Source organism: Nicotiana tomentosiformis, chromosome 7 (assembly GCF_000390325.3).
Source record: "Nicotiana tomentosiformis chromosome 7, ASM39032v3, whole genome shotgun sequence".
Classification (NCBI taxonomy): Eukaryota; Viridiplantae; Streptophyta; class Magnoliopsida; order Solanales; family Solanaceae; genus Nicotiana; species Nicotiana tomentosiformis.
The window spans coordinates 37,774,217-37,796,025 of record NC_090818.1 but is presented as its reverse complement, the minus strand read 5'-3'; the positions used below and the strand labels follow the sequence as shown (position 1 = coordinate 37,796,025).

Genomic DNA, 21,809 nt, shown 5'->3' with positions numbered 1-21,809 from the left:
CATTTTAAACAATGGCTTAAAAGTAAATACATGTCTTATTAGTGGCTAACTGTGCACTTTCCCGGTTTTTGACTACGGCCCAATAGAAAACTGTAGGAAGGCCGGATGACGACATTTGGGGCCCATAAGGCCCACCTCGAAAGGATATTTCTTTCAGAACCACAAGGCATTATCGCCACCGACGTGGCATTAAACAGTGAAGGGTGTGCGCACTACGCACCCTATTAGCTACCAAAACCCCAAAACATATCTTCCCACTGGCCACGGCCTTTTAAATTTTACACTCTTCAAAGCTAAAAGAATAGTATCAAGTTTTCACACGTCTTTGATGAGCTCATACTTGTCATCTTTACGTTTTTCAATTATCTCCGTCAAACCCTAACAACTTCTATTCCGTCCCCTTATCTTTAATCTCAAATTACGAATCCGCAAGTTTTAGTCATTTGTGGGTCCTAATTTGCAAATTTTACTATTTGGGAGCATCTCCGCGGTTGAAAACGGTTCAATTTGAGCTCATGAGCTAAAGCTGAGTTCTAGAAGCGTCGCTGTTCCTGGTAACTTTCTGGAATCTTCTATTGATAGTTGGTAAAACCTGAGATATACTGTTACTTATGGAATCTAAATTACTACTTATGAATTTGATGAGTAATCTAGGTCAGGCGAACAACGTGATTGTTTAAGTTGTTCTAGATGCTTGTTACAGTTGTACTACCGTTTGATATACCGCTTTCTTATAGAGTGAAATTTTAAGGGCTAATTTGAATATCCAGAAGAAAATTTATTTTGGTGAAGTTTTGGAAATGATGTCTGTGGAGAGATCATTTGAAGCATGGGAAGAGGTGCAAAGACATGGGCAAGACTTAGCTGATAAGCTTGCGCAAGGAGTCACTGGTTTGATTCAGTCGCATATTAGTCCTCCATCGTTTTCGTGGCCTGATCCACAAAGTTCCAAGCTTTTTGATGTAGAGTTGATTAGTCAAAGTTTCATTCCGAGGGATTTTGGGATAGCTGTGGATAACACTGCAATTTCAGGGGTTTCCGCGATTTTTGATATTGGGAACAGATTAGGGCAGGCTACCAAACTTTTTGATGTCGAGTTGCCAAGTCAGAATTTCATTCCAAGGGATTTTGGGATCGGTGTTGATAATTCAGCGATTACAGGGGTTTCATCAATTTTTGATATTGGGAACAGAATAGGACAAGCTGGAGCAGACTTCGGGGCTTGCTTGAATGGAATGGTTCAGCAGTTTGTCAGGAAGTTGCCAGTGCCTTTTCGGCAAGACGAGAAATTAGGGGTATCTATGATGGCGGGGACGGATAGCCATAGAGCTGATCTGGGTATTACATTGCAGGAGGATTTGGGGTCGTTGGCCGAAAGATTTAGGGGATATGGGAATGCTGAAAAGGATTCAGCTGATGATAGGCCAGGCGAAGAAGAGTTTTTTGGTGTTAATTTGAAGGCATTCAAAAATTTTGGCAGATCACAGGTAAATTTTAGTGAAACACAAAAGGTTTATGTTCGTGTCAAGTCACGTATATGAATTTCTTGCTTTGCAATTATAAACATTTGGTTGATGCAAGAACCTAACAAAGACTTTTGCACTTAGAAGCTACTTTTGCTGCAGTATTTAAAAATATAAGTTTCCATATGTTTGTTCATTGGTAAAAGCTAGTAAATGTAACATAGGTTTTGCACTTTGAAGATGCTTAAGCTATAATGGTGTGGGAAAATGAAGATCTCAGGATTTTTGTACTTTGAATACAAGCATTAGGAAATGTAAGGTGTCTTACGCATAATTAGGCTTTCAATTTTCCGAAATGTTAGTGAGGTGGTCCTCTTTTAACATATAGGTTAAGTGCTAATAGTGAATATGATAAGGCACGAGACCTATAGAAGGGGTTTTATGTTTTCCTAGTTTCTCCGAGGAAAACCGCGGAAAATCCTATGAAAGGAGCTAAGAGCAAACCCTGAAAGTTCTGTAAAAAGAACATGAAACCAACGGCAAAATATTATGGAGAATAACAGGTGGATAGTTACATACTGATGTTTCCAATTCCATTTGAAAAAAAAAAAGGATTAAGGAGCTCTAGTCCTAACCAAACAAGGAATCCTTGTAAATCAAGAAACAATTTAAAGGGACAAAAATAGTTTAAATAAATGCTAAAATGATTTTAAAACAATCATCGAGAGGTTATATATAACAGATAAAACGAAATTTAAAACCTTAGGTGATGTTTGGTTGGGAGTTAAGTGGAAAAAATAATCCCTAGAATCCAGATAAAAGTTCAACATTGTATATAGAATGTTTGGTTTCATTTTTTCTTTCTCCATAAAACTTAGCATTATTTATACAATGTTCTATTGTAAGTGTTCTTTTCTGCATAACTATACTTGCATAAGTCATGTGGAGATATATGTAAGAATGTGGAACTAGAGCTTATGAACTAGTGAACTATAATCTCTGCTAATTTGCGTTTGTGGCCTCTATTACTCTTTTACATGTTTATTGGTTTGCTTGCGGCTCACGGCTGGAAGTTTGTCGCATGTGGCCAATGACTCATGTGTTATCCACATATAGCCAAAAGTTTTATTGAACAAAATTTATAAATGTCTACAAGTCGTCGGACACAAAATGTGAGAACTAGATAATGAGGTATAAAATACAAAACATTCCATAGTTGGGCAAGCAAAAGTGTCATTTCTTGTGTATTGCTTATTTTTTAAAATGTATTGGTTGGAGATGTTTCCTTCATCATCAACTAAAGGTTGGCGGCTTAGGTTTTTATTTAATATTTTTATATTTTCACATTATAGAGAAGAGTGGGTTGCTCTAGTGGTGAGCACTCTCCACTTCCAACCAATAGGTTGTGAGTTCGAGTCACCCCAAGAGCGAGGTGGGGAGTTCTTGGAGGGAGGGAGCCGAGGGTCTATCGGAAACAGCCTCTCTACCCGAGGGTAGGGATAAGGTTTGCGTACACACTACCCTCCCCAGACCCCACTAGTGGGATTATACTGGGTTGTTGTTGTTGTATATTTTCACATTATACTGCTTTTATATTCCAAGAAGAAAAACTCATACTTCAATCTTCTGAAACACTACCTTCCATATGAGTCTTGTAAGTCTAAAAAGATTTATTGTCACTTGCCGTTACTCATATGGCTTGGTTTTTAGGAATATAATTTTGAGTGCTTTTCTTATAATAATAATCATTCATTTACACACTCCCCTCCCAAGAAAATGTTCAGTATTGTCGATCTGGTAGGATAAGCTCAAAGCGTAATTAAAGAATGGGCTCAGTAATGGAAGGCACAATGAAGAAAAAAATAAAGGTTATATATGTAATGATGGAAAAAATAACTATAGTAAAAAAAAACAATTATGTGAACAAGCTAATTGAAATACTATAATTAAGTGAAATAGTTGAGGTAAGAACTAAGAAGCACTTGAGTTTAAAAACCAATTTAAAATTTTGATTGAGATGAAAAAATGCAGTCTTAAGTTTCTTATCCAATTTTAGTTACTAGTTTATTAAATCACTAAATTCCTTTTCTTAAATAAGTAGCATTTCATGTATACCCTCCTTTTTAGCCATTCCTTCCCCTTTTATAAGATTGGGGCTTTGAGGCCAGTTGTGGAGGATACTTGCTCTAAACTTTTGTAGGTTCACATGTGATGGGAAAGATGTTGTGATTTATGTTCCTCTATTATGAGTTTTGAGATCTTACTACCTTGATCTCCAAGTGCAGGGTACGATCAATGTTTCATCAACATATGAAAGTAGGACCAGAAATGTAGAAAGTTCTGTGGTTGCCAGAGGAGATTTATGGAGAGTTGAGGCATCACAGGGCAGTTCCACATCAGGAAATGAAAATTCTTCCCTGTTCCTTGTCCAGCTTGGACCAGTACTTTTTGTCCGTGATTCGACATTACTTCTGCCAGTTCACTTGTCTAAGCAACACCTTCTTTGGTATGGCTATGATAGGAAGGTATGCAAACTGCAACTTTTGAAGATTGTTTGCATTAGAAGTCTTTCAATACTTTTGGGAACCTGAGGGAAAGCGGGTGATCATACTGGTTGTTTTGTAGCTTGTTTTGCTATACAGACACAAATTAGTTATTCATGATAGTGTAGCTTGTGTTGCGTGTAATTGTTGAATCCGATGTCTCAATTGATTGGCTGGGAAGCAGTAGGGTAGCAATATGAATATAGCATCTCTAATAACCGCATGGTTGTAAATGAATTGATCATTTATTTGAAATTCAGATTCAACTGGAAGCATCCTGTGAAGTACTTTTATATTTGGTTACTGTTTTGCCACTACTGCTCCTTTCGCATTGAAGAGAAAACTTAAAATTAGTTAGTGTTGCAGCGTGAAAATGAAGGCGTATTTGGAGTTGGGATGGGTAATGTCTTTATAGTCTATTCCACTTAGAAATTTCACATACTGGTGATGCAGACATTAACAGTAAGATTTTAGATTGTCTGTAGTGTTGATGTTGTAGAGGTCAATTCTCAGGATGATTCTAGTCTCTTATTAAATATAATGATTTCTTCCTCCCCTGAACTAGACTCATTTTAACTTTTTTTTGTGTGCACAGTAATTACGTTAATATACTTAATGTCTCTATTGATCAATGGACAGCGTGGGATGCATTCTCTTTGTCCAGCTGTGTGGTCAAAGCATCGAAGGTGGCTGCTTATGTCAATGATCTGTCTTAATCCTTTGGCCTGTGTAAGTGGAACTTTATATTCATGTAAACTACTGGTATTTCTGCTAATTTGGTTGAATTTGCTGCTGTTTTACCTTTCTTCTAAGTTTGTCTACCATGTTTCCACATAGCTTTTTCTTTATTAGGGAATATTTTTTTTTTGAGGAATCTGTATTAGAGAATTTTACTTTTCTTTAACTGTATGCTAGCTGCAGTCATAGCAGGTAATGTTCCTCTGGCGGCCATGCTTTATTAGGTCTTTAATTGTGTCAATGTCTTTAATTGTGTCAACTGAGATGTGGTCTTAAGATGAAATCAAACCAATACAAATCAGAAATCCACTATCTTTGCTCTCTCTTATCCTTCCTTTTCGGCTTTTCCTTCCATGAGGCACAGAGAGGTTTGGAAACTGGAAAGCTTGTGCAGTTCTTAACCAGGGGCTGAAGCTTTGGTGTAATCTTAGTCAGGGTGCTTTTTGTCCACTTTTCCTAATGTGTATCCCTTGGAATCTACCTTATTGTAGTACACATGGCGTTCACAGGATGATCATTGAGGCGCACTTATGTTTTCTGCGTGTTGTTCACAGGGTTGCGACCCATGACTCTATTGTGAATATGTTTGGGTTCTGAGAGCTATTACTCTTGTTTATTCTTGTTATATATGTTTAAGGGCTCTGTTAAAGGTTATAAGGTGCAGTTGACTGTTTTCTCTTTTTACTTATCGATTTGCTTATTGTGCACGAGTCTTGCTGCTTAGGCATCTCTCCTCCTGGCTCTCCTATCCTTTCCCCCATATTTTCGGCTGTTTGAAGAGCATAATAATATTGCATTGCATTTTCATTTGCCTAATAAAAGGCATACTCCACATTCTTCAGACCTGAGTGTACTTTCTTTTCTGATAAACTTCATTGGTAGGTGGGAAAGTCCTCGTATACAAGTTGTATATGCAAAGTAGAGAACCTGCACCAGTATATGGTTCTCTATAAAAAAGCACCTATAAAGCCAATAATGCCACTTCTCTAAGTGTTTACTGAGAGATCGTACTTCTCCAATATCCCCAAGTCGCTAATTGAGCATTTCTTTTTGCACCTCTTGTGCCATCAAAATGAGGAATGCTCATTAGAAAAGAACGAAGAAGATTGGAGTTCATCAATGACTTCAGAAATGCGACAGTGCAATTGTAGCATTTCAATTAGTATTAGTCATTTGTGGATCCTTCAATGAATATTCCCTTTTTTTTTCTGTAAGTTCCTTCAATAGATATTCTACTGGAGTATCTTCGACTTGATCTAAGAATTTAATTATTAACTCTGTACCCTCCTAGGTATGTTTAACTGTCTTAAATATTTGAAGGCCTGGGAAAAACAGTTAGTCTCAAGATAATTTCTTAACCTTGATGATTTCCCAGTGCTAAATTTCTGATGCTGCTTTGCATTTAGCACATGCTTGTGAAAGACTTGGTGATTGGAGTAAACTTCGGAACCCTGATATTTTTATTCAGGATGGGGTGTTGAAGTATTAATCTTCAGTAACTTGTCTGTTGTTGGTCATGCTAAGTTTAACACAAGCAAGAACATGTAACATAAGTGAGCACGGAAATTTCTCTTTTGCAGAAAATTTTAGTTTTTTTTTGGGTAACCGCGTAATCTGTTTTTTCCAATTTTGAACTTGTGGGGTATGGGCCCGCCGATTTAAACTCAGATGCTTTTCTTCACTGTTGCTTTTGTGGATTTGGAAGCTTAATTACTCAATGTATTTTGTTGCTTAGCAACTTACTCTTTATTTTTGCAGTCGTTTATGGACTTGCAATTTCCAAATGGTCAAATAACTTATGTGGCTGGGGAGGGCGTTTCCACCAGTGCCTTTTTACCTCTATGTGGAGGTCTGCTCCAAGCCCAGGGTCAATACCCAGGGGAGCTCAAGTTCAGTTTCTCTTGCAAGGTGAGGTGCATGATGCAAGGAAGTATTTGACATTTGATGACTTCTGTACTTTTTTCAGCCACCTCATCAACTGTTTTATTTAAGATTAATATACTTTTTCTCTTATTATATGCAGAATGAATATGGAACGTGCATTATGCCAATGATGCATTTGCCTGACAAATCATTTAGCTTTGGGGTCACCCAGGCTTTAGCTTGGAAGAGATCTGGTCTCATGTATAGGCCAACCATTCAATTAAGGTAATACTGGTTGATTCATATTTGTTAAGCACTGAACTTTTATGCTATTGTGGTTTGCTGTTCATGGTGTTGGCACCAGCATCCAATGGTGAAGTGGCACTAGCAATATGGAGACGTTTACTCCACAATTGCGGAGTTTTTTCATTAGAAGTTCTCTATATTTTTATGTAAGGCTTCCACTTTCAATTGCCATAGCAATTTCCTGGTCTCTTCTCCATTATATGTGACTTGCTTGTGCGAGTTAGCAATTGTGTTCATAGCACTTGCATTCTGCTTACATGTACAGTAAGTTATAGTTGTCTTCATCTCTCTTCCTTTTTGATGAAGTATTCTTCATCTCTTCCTTCTTTCATGTTGATAACTACTTTTTGTTAGTATCAACTGCCATCTAATCATTTCTTTTTGGCTATGGTATCAGTGTATGCCCGACATTTGGTGGGAGCAGCCCTGGTTTGCAGGCAGAAATCACACATTCTCTAAAGGAGGAATTAAGTGTGATCTGTGGTTGCACAGTTGCAAGACATTCTTCTGCCTATGCATCGTTAGCTGTGAGTCACTTCTGATCTTTTTTCTTTTCTTTTCCTTTTTTTTTTGTGGGGGGAGGGCGGGGGGGGGGGGGGGGGGAATTAAGTTAATTATATTCTTTTATTTTGACATATTGCCTTTTTCTTGCGCAAATGCAGCTTGGGCGATCAAAGTGGAATGGAAATGTTGGGAGTTCAGGGTTGGTTTTCAAGGTTGAAACCCCTCTTGGCAACACTGGCCGTTCTTCTTTCTCCGTTCAGTTGAACAGCGGGATCGAGTTCTAATCCTTTCCATGCACCAATAGATCCCCCCTCCTGCGGAAAAGTCGCATAATACTGCAATCAACTGTAAATAGCTTATACCCTTCAGTATGGCAATGAAGGATTGTTCTGTGTATAGTTCCTTTAAAGCTTAGGTCTCTTTGGTGATGTTATTATGCTTTAATGGCCAAAAAGGGGAATTTGATCGTTAATAACATAGTATTTCCGGTGTCTGTCTTTTATTTATTTTTCAAATTTTGCTCGTCGTACCAATTTTGTGCAAGGAGGGGCGTGGTAGAAATTGGATCCTTTATGTTACAATTTAACTGGTTGACTCCTTTTGCTCCAAATTAACTAGTTTTTTATATTTTATTTTTCAGGTTTTAATGAAATTGTCTAAAAAGAAATGTTTACCTTTTGTTTTATTTTTCGATTGTCAAGAAATATGCTGGAGTTCATTTTTCTTTGGTTTCAGATTTACTTCTATTTTAAACATAGAAGTGTTTAAATCTTAAAGTAATGGTAAATATTTAAATTAAATGAGGCGTTAAATGGTAATAAAGTTAGATGAATTTGTCGAGTATTCACCTGCACAATGTATAGCCATTAGATTGAAATATGAATTTAGTTTGAACTATTGATTACTAACTACTATGTTTTTTGTAATGACACTGGACCGAGATGTTTGAAGTTGGCATATTGGACCGAAATATTTGAAGTTGGTAAAGATTCAACTTAAGGACAATTTTTCCCAGTGTTGTGTCTTCTCTTTGTTGTTGTGCCCAGTACCCCCCTGCTATGTTTCTGGATTAATTTTGGTCAACCAGGAGAGGAGCTTAGACTTTAAGATATAGTACCACAGTTACAGGGGCTCGCCACTCTAAGGTAGAATTAAGCAGCAGCACATTTTTTTCCAACTTATATTAGCTCCTAATCTAATGCATGAAATTGCTTCTGCAATAAACTTCCAGTTTTCCTTGGTGGCGGACTGCACGTGTTCCGACTATGGAGGTTGCCTATTTTATAATTAATAACCGCCAAGCCAAATATACCCCTGTACTTTCGAAAATGGTCTAAGAATATCCCTCGTTATACTATTGGGCTATATATATACGCTTTCCGTCATACTTTGGAACAAATATACCCTTATTTTGGATGGAGTGCCACGTGTCAGCACCAGATGAAAATGACCCATTTCTTTTTTTACCCGATCCGTTTTAAAAAATTCACCACCCGACCCGTTTTAAAATTCAGTTTTTTTAAAGCATATATTTTGTAAAAACTGAAAAAAAAAAGGAATTTGCAAAATATATATTTTTAAGTCTTCAGTTTTTTTAAAGTATTCTTTTTGTAAAAACTAAAAAAAAAAAAAATTTTAAAAATGCTTTAAAAACTGAAAAATATATATTCTGTAAAAACTGAAAAAAAAAGAAATTTGCAAAATATATATTTTTAAGTCTTTTCAGTTTTTTTTATAGTATTTTTTTTGTAAAAACTGAAAAATAATATTTTTTTAAAAAACTGAAAAAACAAAGACTCTCCTAAAGCAGTGGACTACATATGCATTAGTTTTTAAAAAATAAAAATATTTTGCAAAATCTTTTTTTTTCAGTTTTTACAAAAACAATACTTTAAAAAACTGAAAAATATATATTTTGCAATTTTTTTTTCAGTTTTTACAGAATATATATTTTTCAGTTTTTAATTTTTATTTTTTTTCAGTTTTTACAAAAAAAGTACTTTAAAAAAACTGAAAAGACTTAAAAATATATATTTTGTAAATTTTTTTTTCCCCCCAGTTTTTACAAAAAAAAATTTCAGTTTTTACAAAATATATGCTTTAAAAAAAACTGAATTTTAAAACGGGTCGGGTGATGAATTTTTTTTAAAACGGATCGGGTAAAAAAAAATGGGTCGTTTTCATCTGGTGCTGACACGTGGCACTCCATCCAAAATAAGGGTATATTTATTCCAAAGTATGACGAGAAGGATATATATAGCCCAATAGTATAACGAGGGATATTTTTAGACCATTTTCGAACGTATAGGGGTATATTTGGCCCTTTGCCGATTAATAACCACGATGGAGAGGGAAGAAGAAGAAGCAACAGCCACTGTGCTTTTGTCTGAAGTTCCTCTCTTCGGGCTAAATTTTAAATATTATAAAAACAAATTGGTCGGGCTTAAATAGGGATGTTCAAAGCGGCTACTTGGTGCCCGTCCCACATTATCGTTATTTTGCGGAATTTGCCAGCGAGAATTGGTCGCAGAAACAACAAAGATGGTCTCTTATGGTTTGGGGGTAGGTTTAATATAGTTCATTAAATAGACTCTTGAATAATTTTGGTTGTTTGGGTTTGTCAAAAATAAGATATTTAGATTCTCCGTCAAATAGTTAATAAACGAGAATTATGAAAAAAAATATTTAACTATTCAATACCCAGGGAAAACAGTATACTTGATGTAAACGGAAACAAGCATTTCCGCAAAAATTAGAGAGTTCTTGTCCCGTACATAAGTCTGACATCGATCTATATTCTCGTTACTATTGAAAATGTGTAAATTTGCACCAACTGGTGCTTCCTTACAATTTTACGCACAACTATGGTAAGTATAATCATTCGAATTAATAGGCTAACATAAAACAAAAAATACGGCTAAAGTGGTAGGTAAGCCTATCCATGAAACTACTTTCCGCTGGCAAACTGCATCCGCATCTTTAATTTTGCAACATCATCAATTGATAAATTAGGAAATTTGGTGGAGCCATCAGTAGGATTCATAATTGCCTCGAGCTCTGCAGCTTCAATGCTCTCTTTTCTGGCAATTGGATCGTCTTTAGCTACCTTTCTTTTGACTCGGCAAAGTACATAATTATCTTTGTCGTATCCCTGAAAAAAGAGATTCAAGTGTCTGAGTAATTTAGCATAATATATGTATGATCATGACATTGTTTATTTAATTAATATTTTTAGTTAACAGCTATTAATATTATGATAAACGTGCGAAAAAAAAAGAGATTTTAGAATATTAGAAATTATTTTCTGGAAATATGTTTGGGGATAAAGAATGGACTATTTAATAAGATTGCGAACTAATTAAATACTTCTTAAGAAGCTAATTAAAGAAGAATTAACAAGCTAAGCTTTTGAAAAACTGAGTTTGAAAATCATTAAAAGAAACTTTCTTAATACATAAACAGCTCAAACAAAAATTTTTAATTAGAAAAACTCAAAGATTGAGTTTGCAAACTCAGTTTTCTCAGATCATCAAACGAATGCCACCTCAAAAAATAAAAAATTCAGCTAATTGCTGTTGGTTTTCTGAAAGATTTAAAAAGATTTCAAAAAATTCTCCTTTTTTTGTTGCAAAAAAATGGTTAAACAAAGCAAAAGCTCAAAAATTGCGATTGCAAACTCTGACATAATCACCACCTAGCAAAATTGAACTCCAAAATATTTGGGTTAAATTAAACCTGGATTATAATTGAACAATACTAATGTCACCTCTCCCCAAACCAAACATTCTTTCCCATGCAAGCAAAACATACATTAAAACAGCACCATATATAGAACAAATTAACTCTGTGTGTCTCAATTTATGTGATACCTTTTGGATCTCGAGAGTAAAACTTCTTAATTTTGATCGTGAATTTCGACATAAAATTTTTAAATCTGTTGAAATAAAATTACATAATCGAAAACTACGCTAAAAGTACCAAAAGTCACAATAATTAATAATTCAAAAAATTACAGCCAAAGAGAACTAACTCTCGAAATTCTAATGGTGTCACATAAATTGGAACAAATGGAGTACGTAAAAGAGGAGTAATCAAGAAATTATGAATGTGAACTTACTCGAGAACGTTGATGTAAGATCTTCTTGACCTCATCAGTAAGAGAATATTCTTTCATAAGCCACTGGCCATCTTGAGGTGAACCTGAATTCTGGTACCTTAGGCTTCTTTTATATCCCATAACTGAACCTTTTTCACTACACACAGGTTTCCCTTTGTCTTGAGATTTCCAAGAACCTTTACCTACACTTCGAATAAACCTTGAATTTTCTATCTTTTTTTTCTTCAACTCCGTGAAAAAATATAAAGTCCTCTCTTTTCTATCTTTAAAAACAACCCATGGTTCTTTGGAATAAAGATCTTCTTCTTCAATTGGAATTAATTCAGGTAAACGTCCCTTTAATACATACTGTAAAAGATATTTCACCAATTCTGTATCTGTTGGGTGAAATCGAAATCCCTCCGTATGTACAGAATTTTCAATGCACAACTCTTTTTCTTCTCTTTTAATGTTGTGCATAATTGTTTGCGAGGTGCTAGGCAATTGAGACATGTCTAGAAGATTTATTTATGGAATAAGGGGAAGAGGGAGTACTGTGCATGGGTGTATTTATAATTGACGTGAGTTGGCTACATTTAGTAGTTTGTGTTGTTTTATAATTCGGAGAGGACTAGGAAAAGTTAATTTAAAATCCTGTTAGGTTTAAGAAACTTAATTTTGGACAAGCTATTACTAGTATAAGTTTGTGTTGTCTTATAATTCTGAGAGGACTGGGAGAACCCCAAAACCTTGTAATGGTAGGAAACCGCCATTATTTGGTCGTCGGCATTTTATATATATACATGGTAATTATTTTTGAAATTGGAAAGAGGATCGTAAAGTTGGAAAGCAGACTTACTAGGAAATAAGACTTACAAATGGGCGTCTCAGCTGTAGAGACGTAAATATGGGCTGGCTGGGATGGTTGGACTAAGTTTTTTGGACCCCATATAAGAACAAGGTTTTTCTAAATTGGTCCAAGTAAGCTCACGGGCCACGACTCATGAGGCTTTATCGAGGTTAGGCCAGTCCGTGCCAGCGGGCCTAATAAAATATATTTAGCTAAAAGTATAAAAAGTAAAAGGAAATTGGAAACTAAAAATAACAAGAAGAGTAGCACAAACTCAAAATCCACTTAGCCCATGATATTTAAATATCAAAATCTTAAAGTTTAAAATTTAAATATAAAGTAAATTTATTAAAATTATGAAATAAGTAAATAATAAAATTCTAAATTTCTTGAATCCTAAAAAGAGCCTGCAAGCAGCAAGCAACAACGACTTTTCAGCCGTTGCACGCTAGCTTATAGTTTAGGGGTATAGTAGGGGTGCCCCTTTCTCAGGGGCATGAGTACACTGCTTTCACACTCGAACTCTTCTACTGACCCCCCATTTTCCGCTTTTCTTTCTTTCATCTTCCGCATCTTTTGAGCATATTCAGCTTCCAAAATTCCTGGAGTCCATATGCTACGACATTATCACAGAAAGAAAATACGGCTAGTAGATAACTATTTTGTTATTGTAGAAAGCGATCAGTTCTTTTGATCTTGTTGATCCTTCTCTCCTCTTGCTCGACGAACCAACTTCAGGCCTTGATTTGTCCTCCGCAAGGAAGGAACGAGTCGGTTCCCCTTTCCATCTTTCGGTAACATAAAGAAAATAGATTCAAATTGACAAACCACCAAAAGAGTGAGAAAACAGGAGCACGTGTACATTAAGTCATGTGCAACAAACAAAGTACAAGGATAGCATCGTACCCTCGTAGTCCTCAATCTTTGGCACATCTGGATCGGCATCGACAAAAACTCACTCGGTCTACGCGTCTACGGGGCACCATACTTACTTTCTATTTTTATGACCAGAAATTTTTCTTTATTTTCATATTAAATTGTTCTCTGAACTTTTTATCAATATGAGGTGATCGTAACTCTACTGAATTCCTGACAGCAAACGAGCGGAATACTTGACCCAGGAAATTTTTCGAGAAAGAGGGATCTCCGAGATTCATGGGAGATATGTGTAGCACTCTCTTGTGACAAGCGGGTTCAAATGTGCTTACCGAAGATAATATGACAGTGTTGTTAAGCATGAGACACTTTTATTTGCTTATTTTCGGGCGACAAACATGTACTTTCACATGCATACTTGATTTGAGTAACGTTGAAAATTGTTTTAATTACTTTAACGCAAAATCTCTACCGACTCTGGTTTGTGTAAATTCACATCGTTTAAACTATTAAAGTCATACTTTTATTACTCATTATCATTCATTCTTGACAATAAGAAATACAAGGAGAGGCAACAATAAGCTTAATAAAGTGAAGAAAACATGCAATATTCTTGAACAACAAACTATATTTCCAAATAAGATCAATCTCTCGTCTGATATGCTGAATCCACTACCACGAAATCTTGTTCTTTTGGGCATTCCTTTTCGTTCTAAGAACTGTCATTAGCCTTTTTCCTGGTAAAAGCACAGGCCGACAAAATATCAAAGCGAAACTTAGTTGAGTCAAGAATAGCATAATCCCAATCCATACAAAAATAGTTCTTCTCCAAAGCCATATAATTCTCTTTATATGAGGAAGCTCTGATTCCACATATAAGACGGCTGCATATATTTCAGGTATACCTGCGCCTTCTAGTTGGTACTCAGCTCTTTTTTCAAGAATAACTTTAAAACATGCTGTAGGCTCGAAACCTTCTGTGAAATCGTTGATGACAAGTTTCAAATTCTGGACTTCTGATTGAAAACCAGTAACAAGAGGGATGCTTTTTATTGCGGTTTCGACAATTCGGATTGGTTGGCTTTTGAATTTTAACATGCTTGGATAGCTTGAGGTTGCTGTTACTTTGCCATCTGCTGACAAGCAGTCCACCCTTACCTTCAGGGGCAAAAGCCAGAGGTTCAGTTATACATGGATTGTAATGCAGGAACTGTTTCTAGTTAAATATTTTCAAGGTAAAAGAAGAATGAATCTCAATAGCGTGACGACATTTTTATTATTTTATATTTTAAATCAGGTATTTTGATACTCATATTCTTATTCCAAATCCTATTTTGCAAAAAAAAAAAAAAAGGTTCCCGCATAACTTATGCAGGTATTATTTATATATGCGTAACACAAAAGAAACAATCAAACAATGCACTATGTAATTATATTGAGTTTAATGCAAAGATTAAATCTCTTATTGCACGCACCAACTAAAACAGGTCATAAGCATCTTTTTCTATAAGAATAGACAATAGAATTGTATATTTTTAGCTGCTTCCAAAAATAATATCCGACGAAATATATATTTTTTGATTAATATAGTGATATGTAGTACAAATTTGAGATGATTTTGTTAAGAAAAATGACTTCTGCCCTAATATGAGGGGAAGTCGTTTGAAAAAATTTTCTCGATAAAAATATTTTCCCGTAACCAAACACTAGAACATCCTTTGAAATATATTTTCCTGTCAATACCAAACGCACCCAAAAATTAAAAAAACAGAAAGAAAAAAGGCAAGAGTACCTGGAAAATCCCAAGCTTTCTGTTGTACTCAGATTCAGGCATGGTTAATGAAACAATAAGCTGCAACTTGTGATTATAAGGTATGGGCCTGTCTACAATTTTTGGTTTGGAAATCAAGGGAGTAGAGAGAGCAGCAGCTGATGCAAGCGGTACAAAAGCAACAGGGCTAGTTTTTGTGTAATCAAAATTCAACGTCTTTGTTGTCTCAATTGGTTCTTCCACCAAACGTCTCATAGTAACTCCACTTATCACAAATCCCATTACCAACAAACCAACCAACAAAAAACAAACATAGACTGCCCAGAACAGAGCCCAACAAAACCTTACTGTCAATTTCAACACAGATTTTTGTGCCTTAATCTGACAGAATACAAATGACATCAAACTTAACCAAGATTTCGTGCCAAGATTCATCAGCTGCTTCTTTAATTGCTCTTTGGCTAATGTTAGTGTTTGAAATGGTAAGGTCAAGATCATTATCCAATAGTTCATTAAAGAAATAGGAAATGTGAAGAGTCTTACCAATAGATTCATTTGAAATCCAACTAGTTTGAGCATCATTACTGTAAAAAATGCAGTGAAATCGAACGATAATTCAGTGTTATAACTTCCTGAAGGACAAGAGTTAACCACTTTTGGCATATCAAAATGCTCTTTACATGACTCAATTGCACATGATTTATTATCCTGAAGAGGTGATTTCCCTTTGTTTCTCCTTTTTTCACGAGCAGTCTCTTCGTCGGTCCATGAACTTAAGCTGGAGCATGAAAATGGTTTTTGAGATTTTCGAACCATTAAAACCTTTTCAGCTCCGAGAAGCAAAGAATACTTCATCAAATTCATGAGAAAATTTGGTGATTTTTTGTGATCTTTGCAACTTAATCCAAGAAAATTACTATCAATGCCAACAGCATTTTCACAAATTCTTGCTTGTTCATCCATTGATATAATAGGGAAGATGAATTCAAGAATTGGATAGTGAAAAAAGAGGTGACAAAGAGGGACTTCCCTGTGAAAATTGTTACTGATCGCAAGAGGCCTATATTTTATAAGGAAGAAATCAATAATTTTTATTTTCTTGGAATGCTAAACAAATGGAGGGTTCACATTGGTAGATTTGCTAGTTGCATTAGCCAATGGCACAATAAAATAAATTTGGTACATTGTCTTCTGATGACTGGAATTCTCAGCTCAACTTTCATTGTCACTGCTTCAGGATAATTTATGCTGCAGTGTGACACACATATCGACATGCCCGCTTAATTCCCTGGAAACTTAGAAATCAATAGTTAAAGGTTAAACCGAAACAAATAAAGAAAGAAGAAAACATCATAGTAAGAGAATTCATGGAAATTTTATTTGGTTAATTATTTTTTACTACAAGCCTTGGAGTATATTATAATTATATTACTTCTATCTAGGTAGAATATAGTCCAAAATGTCAGATCTTTTATGGCAGTGGCACGCACACCCAGAGAAATTGTGACTTTCCGCATCTCAAGTTTCTTTTGTATTTTTGGCTGGATGGGAATCCATAACATATACTACCTTGCATTAAATTTTATTTAAAATATTTACAGAAAATAATTAAGGTTACAAAAGCACAAAGCAATGGCTATAAATGCTGTCACATAATTAAAAATATGGTACAGTTTCTATTTTTCAATCTTTTTATATGAATGGTAAATCTTTCCAATTCACTTTAAATGAGATAACTCACGCAATTCAATATGGTTTCAAAGATATGATGAATCTCTGCCTACACGGTACTGTTATAGGTTGTTTACAATTTGATATTTACAATATGGAATAGTAATCAAAATTTACATCTAATAAGGATAATATGTACTACTTTCAAAATGATCAATGGTTCATATCACAATTTCTGATTTTTTTTCCTCTTTTCTTCTTTTTTCTTTAGAGAAGCGAAACGATCTAACTTACAGCTTGTTTGGATGGTTGTTACCCATCGTTTTATAATGTATTATATCGTATTATATTGTATTGTATTGTACCGTTTTATGAATATAATGTTTGGATAGATTGTATTGTTTGCTGTTGTTAAATAATATTTTGTTGTTTGGTTTGACTGTATTGTAATGTATTGTAACTAATAAGTTTACTAAAATATTCTCAATTATTTAAATATTAAATTTATTAAGAATTACGCATAAAAATAATTTAAGAAAACCTCTTTCTACTAATTTATCACCATATATGTCTTTAACTATCATTAGAAAAAAAATTAAGAACTATGATAAAGAAAGGAACGAGCATGGCAGAACAAAGTGTAACGACCCGACCGGTCATTTTGAGCTCTAGCGCGTCGTTCGGCGGTCTGAGGCCTTGAGTAGCTTCACTTTAGGTATTATGACTTGTACGTGTGGTCGGAATTGAATTTCGGGAAGTTCGGAGTTGATTTGGAAAGAAAATTCTAATTTCTGAAGCTTTAAGTTGGAAGAATTAGCTAAGGTCTAAATTTTGAGTAAACGACCTCAGAATCAGGATTTGAAGGTTCCAACAAGTTCGTATGATGATTTCGGACTTGGGCGTATGTTCGGGTTGAGTATCGGATCACCCGGGAGCAATTCAACGCTTATTATGGAAGGTTGGTATTTTAAAGGTTTAAGGAATTCTTAAGTTTGACTTGAAGTGAATTTTAATGTTATCAATGTCCCGTTTGGGGTTCCGAGCCTTGGAGTAGCTTCGTTATGTCAATTATGACTTGTGTGCAAAATTTGATGTCAATCAGACTTGATTTGATAGGTTTCGACGTCGAATGTAGAAGTTTGAAGTTCTAAAGTTCATTAAGCTTGAATTTGGGTGCGATTCGTGGTTTTAGCGTTGTTTAATGTGATTTGAAGGCTCGACTAAGTTCGTATTGTATTTTTGGACGTGTTGGTATATTTGGTTTAGGTCCCGAGGGCCTCGGGTAGATTCCAAATGGTTAACAGATTGAATTTAGCTTTATGAAAATGCTGGTGGCAGCATATCTAGTGTAACCGCACCTGCGAGGTTTTGGCCGCAGGTGCGGCCAAGCGTGGTTGGGGCTGGGGTCGCAGAAGCGAGCAGGTGGACCACAGAAGTGGAGTCGCACGTGCGGCTGTTCGATCGCAGAAGCGGAATGGTTAGGGAAGGCTGGGACCGCAGACGCGGTCGAGTTCCACAGAAGCGGGACCGAACATGCGCATGAGGAGCCGCATAAGCGAAGGCACAGAAGCGGTGGAGGGGCCGCAGATGCAGAGATTTAGGGGCCTGAAGGGAGCCGCAGAAGCGGACTCTGTGTCGCAGAAGCGGAGCCGCAGATGCGAAAGGACGACGGACAGTAAGGTTTTTGTAAAGAAACGGGATTTGGCCATTTTTCTTCCATTTTTCACTTGGTTGGGGAGATTTTGGAGAGCTTCAAGGGGGGGATTTTCATCAAGCAATACAAGGTAAGTGATTTTCACCTATTACAAGTTAAATATATGGTTTGTATAAGGACTTAAATGTGGAAATTAGTAGAAATTGTGGGGTTTTGATAGAAAACCTAGAATTTGGTATTTTTGGAATTTGAGCACGAAATTGGACATGAAATTTGGAATAAGTTATATATTTTAGTTCGTGGTGTTATGGGTAAAGTTTACCTTTAAAATTTTTTGAAATTTGGGCACGTGGCTCGAGGGTTGAATTTATAGCCTTTTCGAGCGGAGTTGGGAGTTTATTTAAATTGATTAATTATGGGTATTAGAGTATCTTTTAATTGGTTTGCACATTGTTTGAATAGTTTTGGATTGACGGGCTTTGGTTTGAGGTGTTTGAGGGGCGTTGGAGCTGGTTATGGAACTTCGGAGCGAGGTAAGTCTCCTGTCTAACTCTGTGAGGGGAAAACTACCCATAGGTGATGTATTTCTTATGTGTTACTTGTTGGGGGGTCTACATACGCACTGGGTGACGAGAGTCCGTGCGTAGCTAGATTCATATTATGTCCGGGTAGACTTAGGTTTCCGCTATGCTATAACTACTCTATTTGAGTTGTCTCTTGCCTATTGAATCCCTTCATATTACATTGCGATTTGAGACTACACTTGTGTAGTGTGATAGACTTTCTATTGTAGAGATTCGACGGGCTTCATGATTATCCACGAGATAATTGTACTCCTCTAACGAATTTCTCCTATGTTATGCGTTCTCACCGAAAGGTTTCCCTTAAAAATTTATAACTCACACGTCTATTTGTGAGTGGGGTTAAGGACCTGTCAAAGCTTCTTATTCTAATAGGATCGGGCCATTCGCCTCGGCAGGATAGATACATCTATGGTTCGTGCCGTTCGACCCTCGACAGTGTGTACACTATGATGGATCGGGCCGTACACCACGTCAGGATTTATGTACCACACTCTCATGGGAGCGGGCCGTTCTCCTTGGCAATAAAATGAATGTATCTATGGTTTGGCAATGTTATGATGGATCGGTCCGTACGCTTCAACATTTCTATAAACTACTCGTATGAAATCGTGCATAATAATTGGCAAGAAGCCAACATATTTGTGAGCTTTTCCTGATTGAACTATGATGATCTATCCGGGAAGGTCCATTATATATACTCTGATTGAGGAGGTAGCTACTAGCTGAGAGTTTGAGTTATTGCCGAGAGGAGAATTGTACCACGTATTATACTTTTTACTTCATTTACTTTCTATGATTTACGTGTGTTACTTCTACTGTATCTGTCTTATTGGACCACTAGTAAGTATCGATATCGACCCCTCGTCACTACTTCTCTGGGGTTAGGCTAGATACTTACTGGGTACGCGTTGATTTATGTACTCATACTAGACTTGCTGCACTTTTTGTGTAGGTACACATATGTCCGGTGGCCTTTGGGCGCAGAGGCGCGACCATTTCGGGGACTTTACCGTGAGCTGCATTTCATGTTACGATCCGCAGTCTACAGAGTCTCCATCAGAGTTATTTTTATTTTTCTGTCTAACGTGTATTCCAGATAGATGTTGTATTTTATTATATTTTCTAGTTGATACTCATGCACTTGTGACACCGGATTTTGGGGGTTCCTACTGGTTGTTCACTATTGTAGTGTGTGTAAATTCTATTTTACACCATTTCATTAATAAAAAATATGATTTTAAGGTACTAGAAAGAGTAATTAAATTGACTAATCACTGTTGGCTTGCCTGACGGCGGTGTTAGGTGCCATCATGACCACTAGTGGATTTTGGGTCGTGACAGCTTGGTATCAGAGCTCTAGATTCACTTAGGTCTCACGAGTCATGAGCAAGTCTAGTAGAATCTTGCGGATCGATACGGAGACGTCTGTACTTATCTTCGAGAGGCTACATGGCTGTTAGGAGAATTTCCCTTCTTGATTTCCTCATCGTGCGGTTTGATTCCATTGAGGCTTGTGCCTTTATTTCCTTCCTACTCAATATTATGCGACGCAAAGCTGGGCATCAAGGAGTTGTAGTGGTACTGCAAACGTGGTGCAGGATATTTTTCCCTGCGTGTTTGGGAAGGCTATTATTGTCGCCTTGCGGAAGGATGTTCTTTTGTTCTAGCTCAGTATCTGTATTTTCTATGGTTCCGAGACTATGCACGGATTGCTACGATGTCTATGCATTGTTATAGCATAATATTGGTGTAATGGTAAGGTGCTCGTTTATGTAATTTAGGTAGTGAATGGCTTGAAGAGAGGATTTCTCAGTGCATGATTAAGGGGGTTCAACATTTAATTCCAGTGGAGGAAAGGCAATCAGACTATAGATGTCCATTATTGGTTGATAAAGTAACGAGACATGATATTTTTGAGCGTGGTGGAATTTTCATTGTGAGGCGGTGTCGCCATCCTTGTTTGAACACATTACAGTTCGTCGGTGTTACGGTCTATTTGGATTTTGCCTTCGGGGCAGAGTGTTGTGAAATGGTGCCTGGGGGGTGGTTGTCAGAGGTAACGGGATGCAACGGTTCAAAATTGAATTGGTATTTCTAATGTTGATGGCTCGAGAGAGATGATCTTCGGAGAGGCTTAGAGTCGGTAACAATCTATTGGTTCAGGTGCTATAGAGATGCATTTTGGATTTGATGCAGCAACTGGGCAACAAAGTATGAGGGAAGACATGGCAGTAAATATTTCACGGTGGTTGAAGTACTAGCAGGTCAAGTATGAGAAGTTGCTTAAAGGAGATAGTTTAACCTAAGTAAGAGTGGTAGATCAACACATGGATTCTGTGGTAGGATAGCCGCGTGCCCTGAGAAAGTGTAGAACGGTTTGGGAATCGTGATGGAAGGTGATTTGGCCTACGAATTTTATTTGGAGTAATGGTTGCTGTACGAAGAAAGATTGAATATGGCAAAAAGGAGTTTGTTTGAAATGAAGAGGGGTGTGAAGATCTGATTATCATTTCAGATGCAATATGACTAGAGTTCGGAAGGTATTTTTGATCTTTCAGTTGATGTCGATAGGGAAAGAGCATACATATACAACTGGTGGGCGAGCATGAGCTCAGGAGAATTTACTGATTAGGTGGTAGTTGTACCAAGTGCAGCGTCATGGGAAGATGTCGGTAAGGAATTCCATAGGTGGGTTATCTCCTGTGAGCAGGTTAGAGATGACGTTATGTTGATGAAGCTTCTACGAGGAATATTATTTGCTACCCGGTAAGAGGTCGAGTGTTTGACTGGTGATTCAGGATGTTCATAAAAATCTTAACAAAAGACTTCGAGAAGTCTGGCGGGTTAACGGTGCGAGATCATGATAATTGAGAAGGAGGAGTTGTTGTGG

The 21,809-nt window shown here is 36.5% G+C and overlaps 2 protein-coding genes and 1 long non-coding RNA gene across 3 annotated transcripts; 1 reads left to right on the top strand and 2 right to left on the bottom strand.

Annotated features, from left to right (window-relative positions):
• Positions 1-241: 241 nt before the first annotated feature.
• Positions 242-7,910, top strand: LOC104086895 (uncharacterized). The gene is made up of 7 exons (XM_009591242.4): positions 242-1,487; positions 3,749-3,988; positions 4,646-4,735; positions 6,503-6,652; positions 6,768-6,892; positions 7,311-7,440; positions 7,576-7,910. The coding sequence occupies exons 1-7, from the start codon at positions 801-803 to the stop codon at positions 7,699-7,701; spliced, it is 1,548 nt and encodes a 515-aa protein (XP_009589537.1). The 5' UTR covers positions 242-800; the 3' UTR covers positions 7,702-7,910.
• Positions 7,911-10,136: 2,226 nt separating this feature from the next.
• LOC104086896 (NAC domain-containing protein 96-like) lies at positions 10,137-13,423 on the bottom strand. Its single transcript, XM_009591244.4, has 3 exons — positions 13,270-13,423; positions 11,535-13,151; positions 10,137-10,568 (listed from the first exon to the last, which is right to left on the bottom strand). The coding sequence occupies exons 2-3, from the start codon at positions 12,024-12,026 to the stop codon at positions 10,365-10,367; spliced, it is 696 nt and encodes a 231-aa protein (XP_009589539.2). The 5' UTR covers positions 12,027-13,151; positions 13,270-13,423; the 3' UTR covers positions 10,137-10,364.
• A 315-nt stretch (positions 13,424-13,738) lies between these two features.
• On the bottom strand, positions 13,739-15,170 carry LOC138896463 (uncharacterized). The gene is made up of 2 exons (XR_011409635.1): positions 15,032-15,170; positions 13,739-14,397 (listed from the first exon to the last, which is right to left on the bottom strand). It is a non-coding gene; the product is annotated as an uncharacterized lncRNA (long non-coding RNA).
• Positions 15,171-21,809: the final 6,639 nt, after the last annotated feature.

What these genes read in the sequence shown, in the direction of transcription:
- LOC104086895 (XM_009591242.4), top strand. Translation starts at nt 801, where the DNA reads ATGATGTCTGTGGAGAGATCATTTGAAGCATGGGAAGAGGTGCAAAGA. An exon ending in GGTATGGCTATGATAGGAAG is followed by an intron (nt 3,989 to 4,645) that starts GTATGCAAACTG and finishes ATCAATGGACAG; the next exon opens with CGTGGGATGCATTCTCTTTG. An exon ending in AGGCCAACCATTCAATTAAG is followed by an intron (nt 6,893 to 7,310) that starts GTAATACTGGTT and finishes CTATGGTATCAG; the next exon opens with TGTATGCCCGACATTTGGTG.
- LOC104086896 (XM_009591244.4), bottom strand. Translation starts at nt 12,026, where the DNA reads ATGTCTCAATTGCCTAGCACCTCGCAAACAATTATGCACAACATTAAA. An exon ending in TCTTACATCAACGTTCTCGA is followed by an intron (nt 10,569 to 11,534) that starts GTAAGTTCACAT and finishes CTCTTTTTTCAG; the next exon opens with GGATACGACAAAGATAATTA.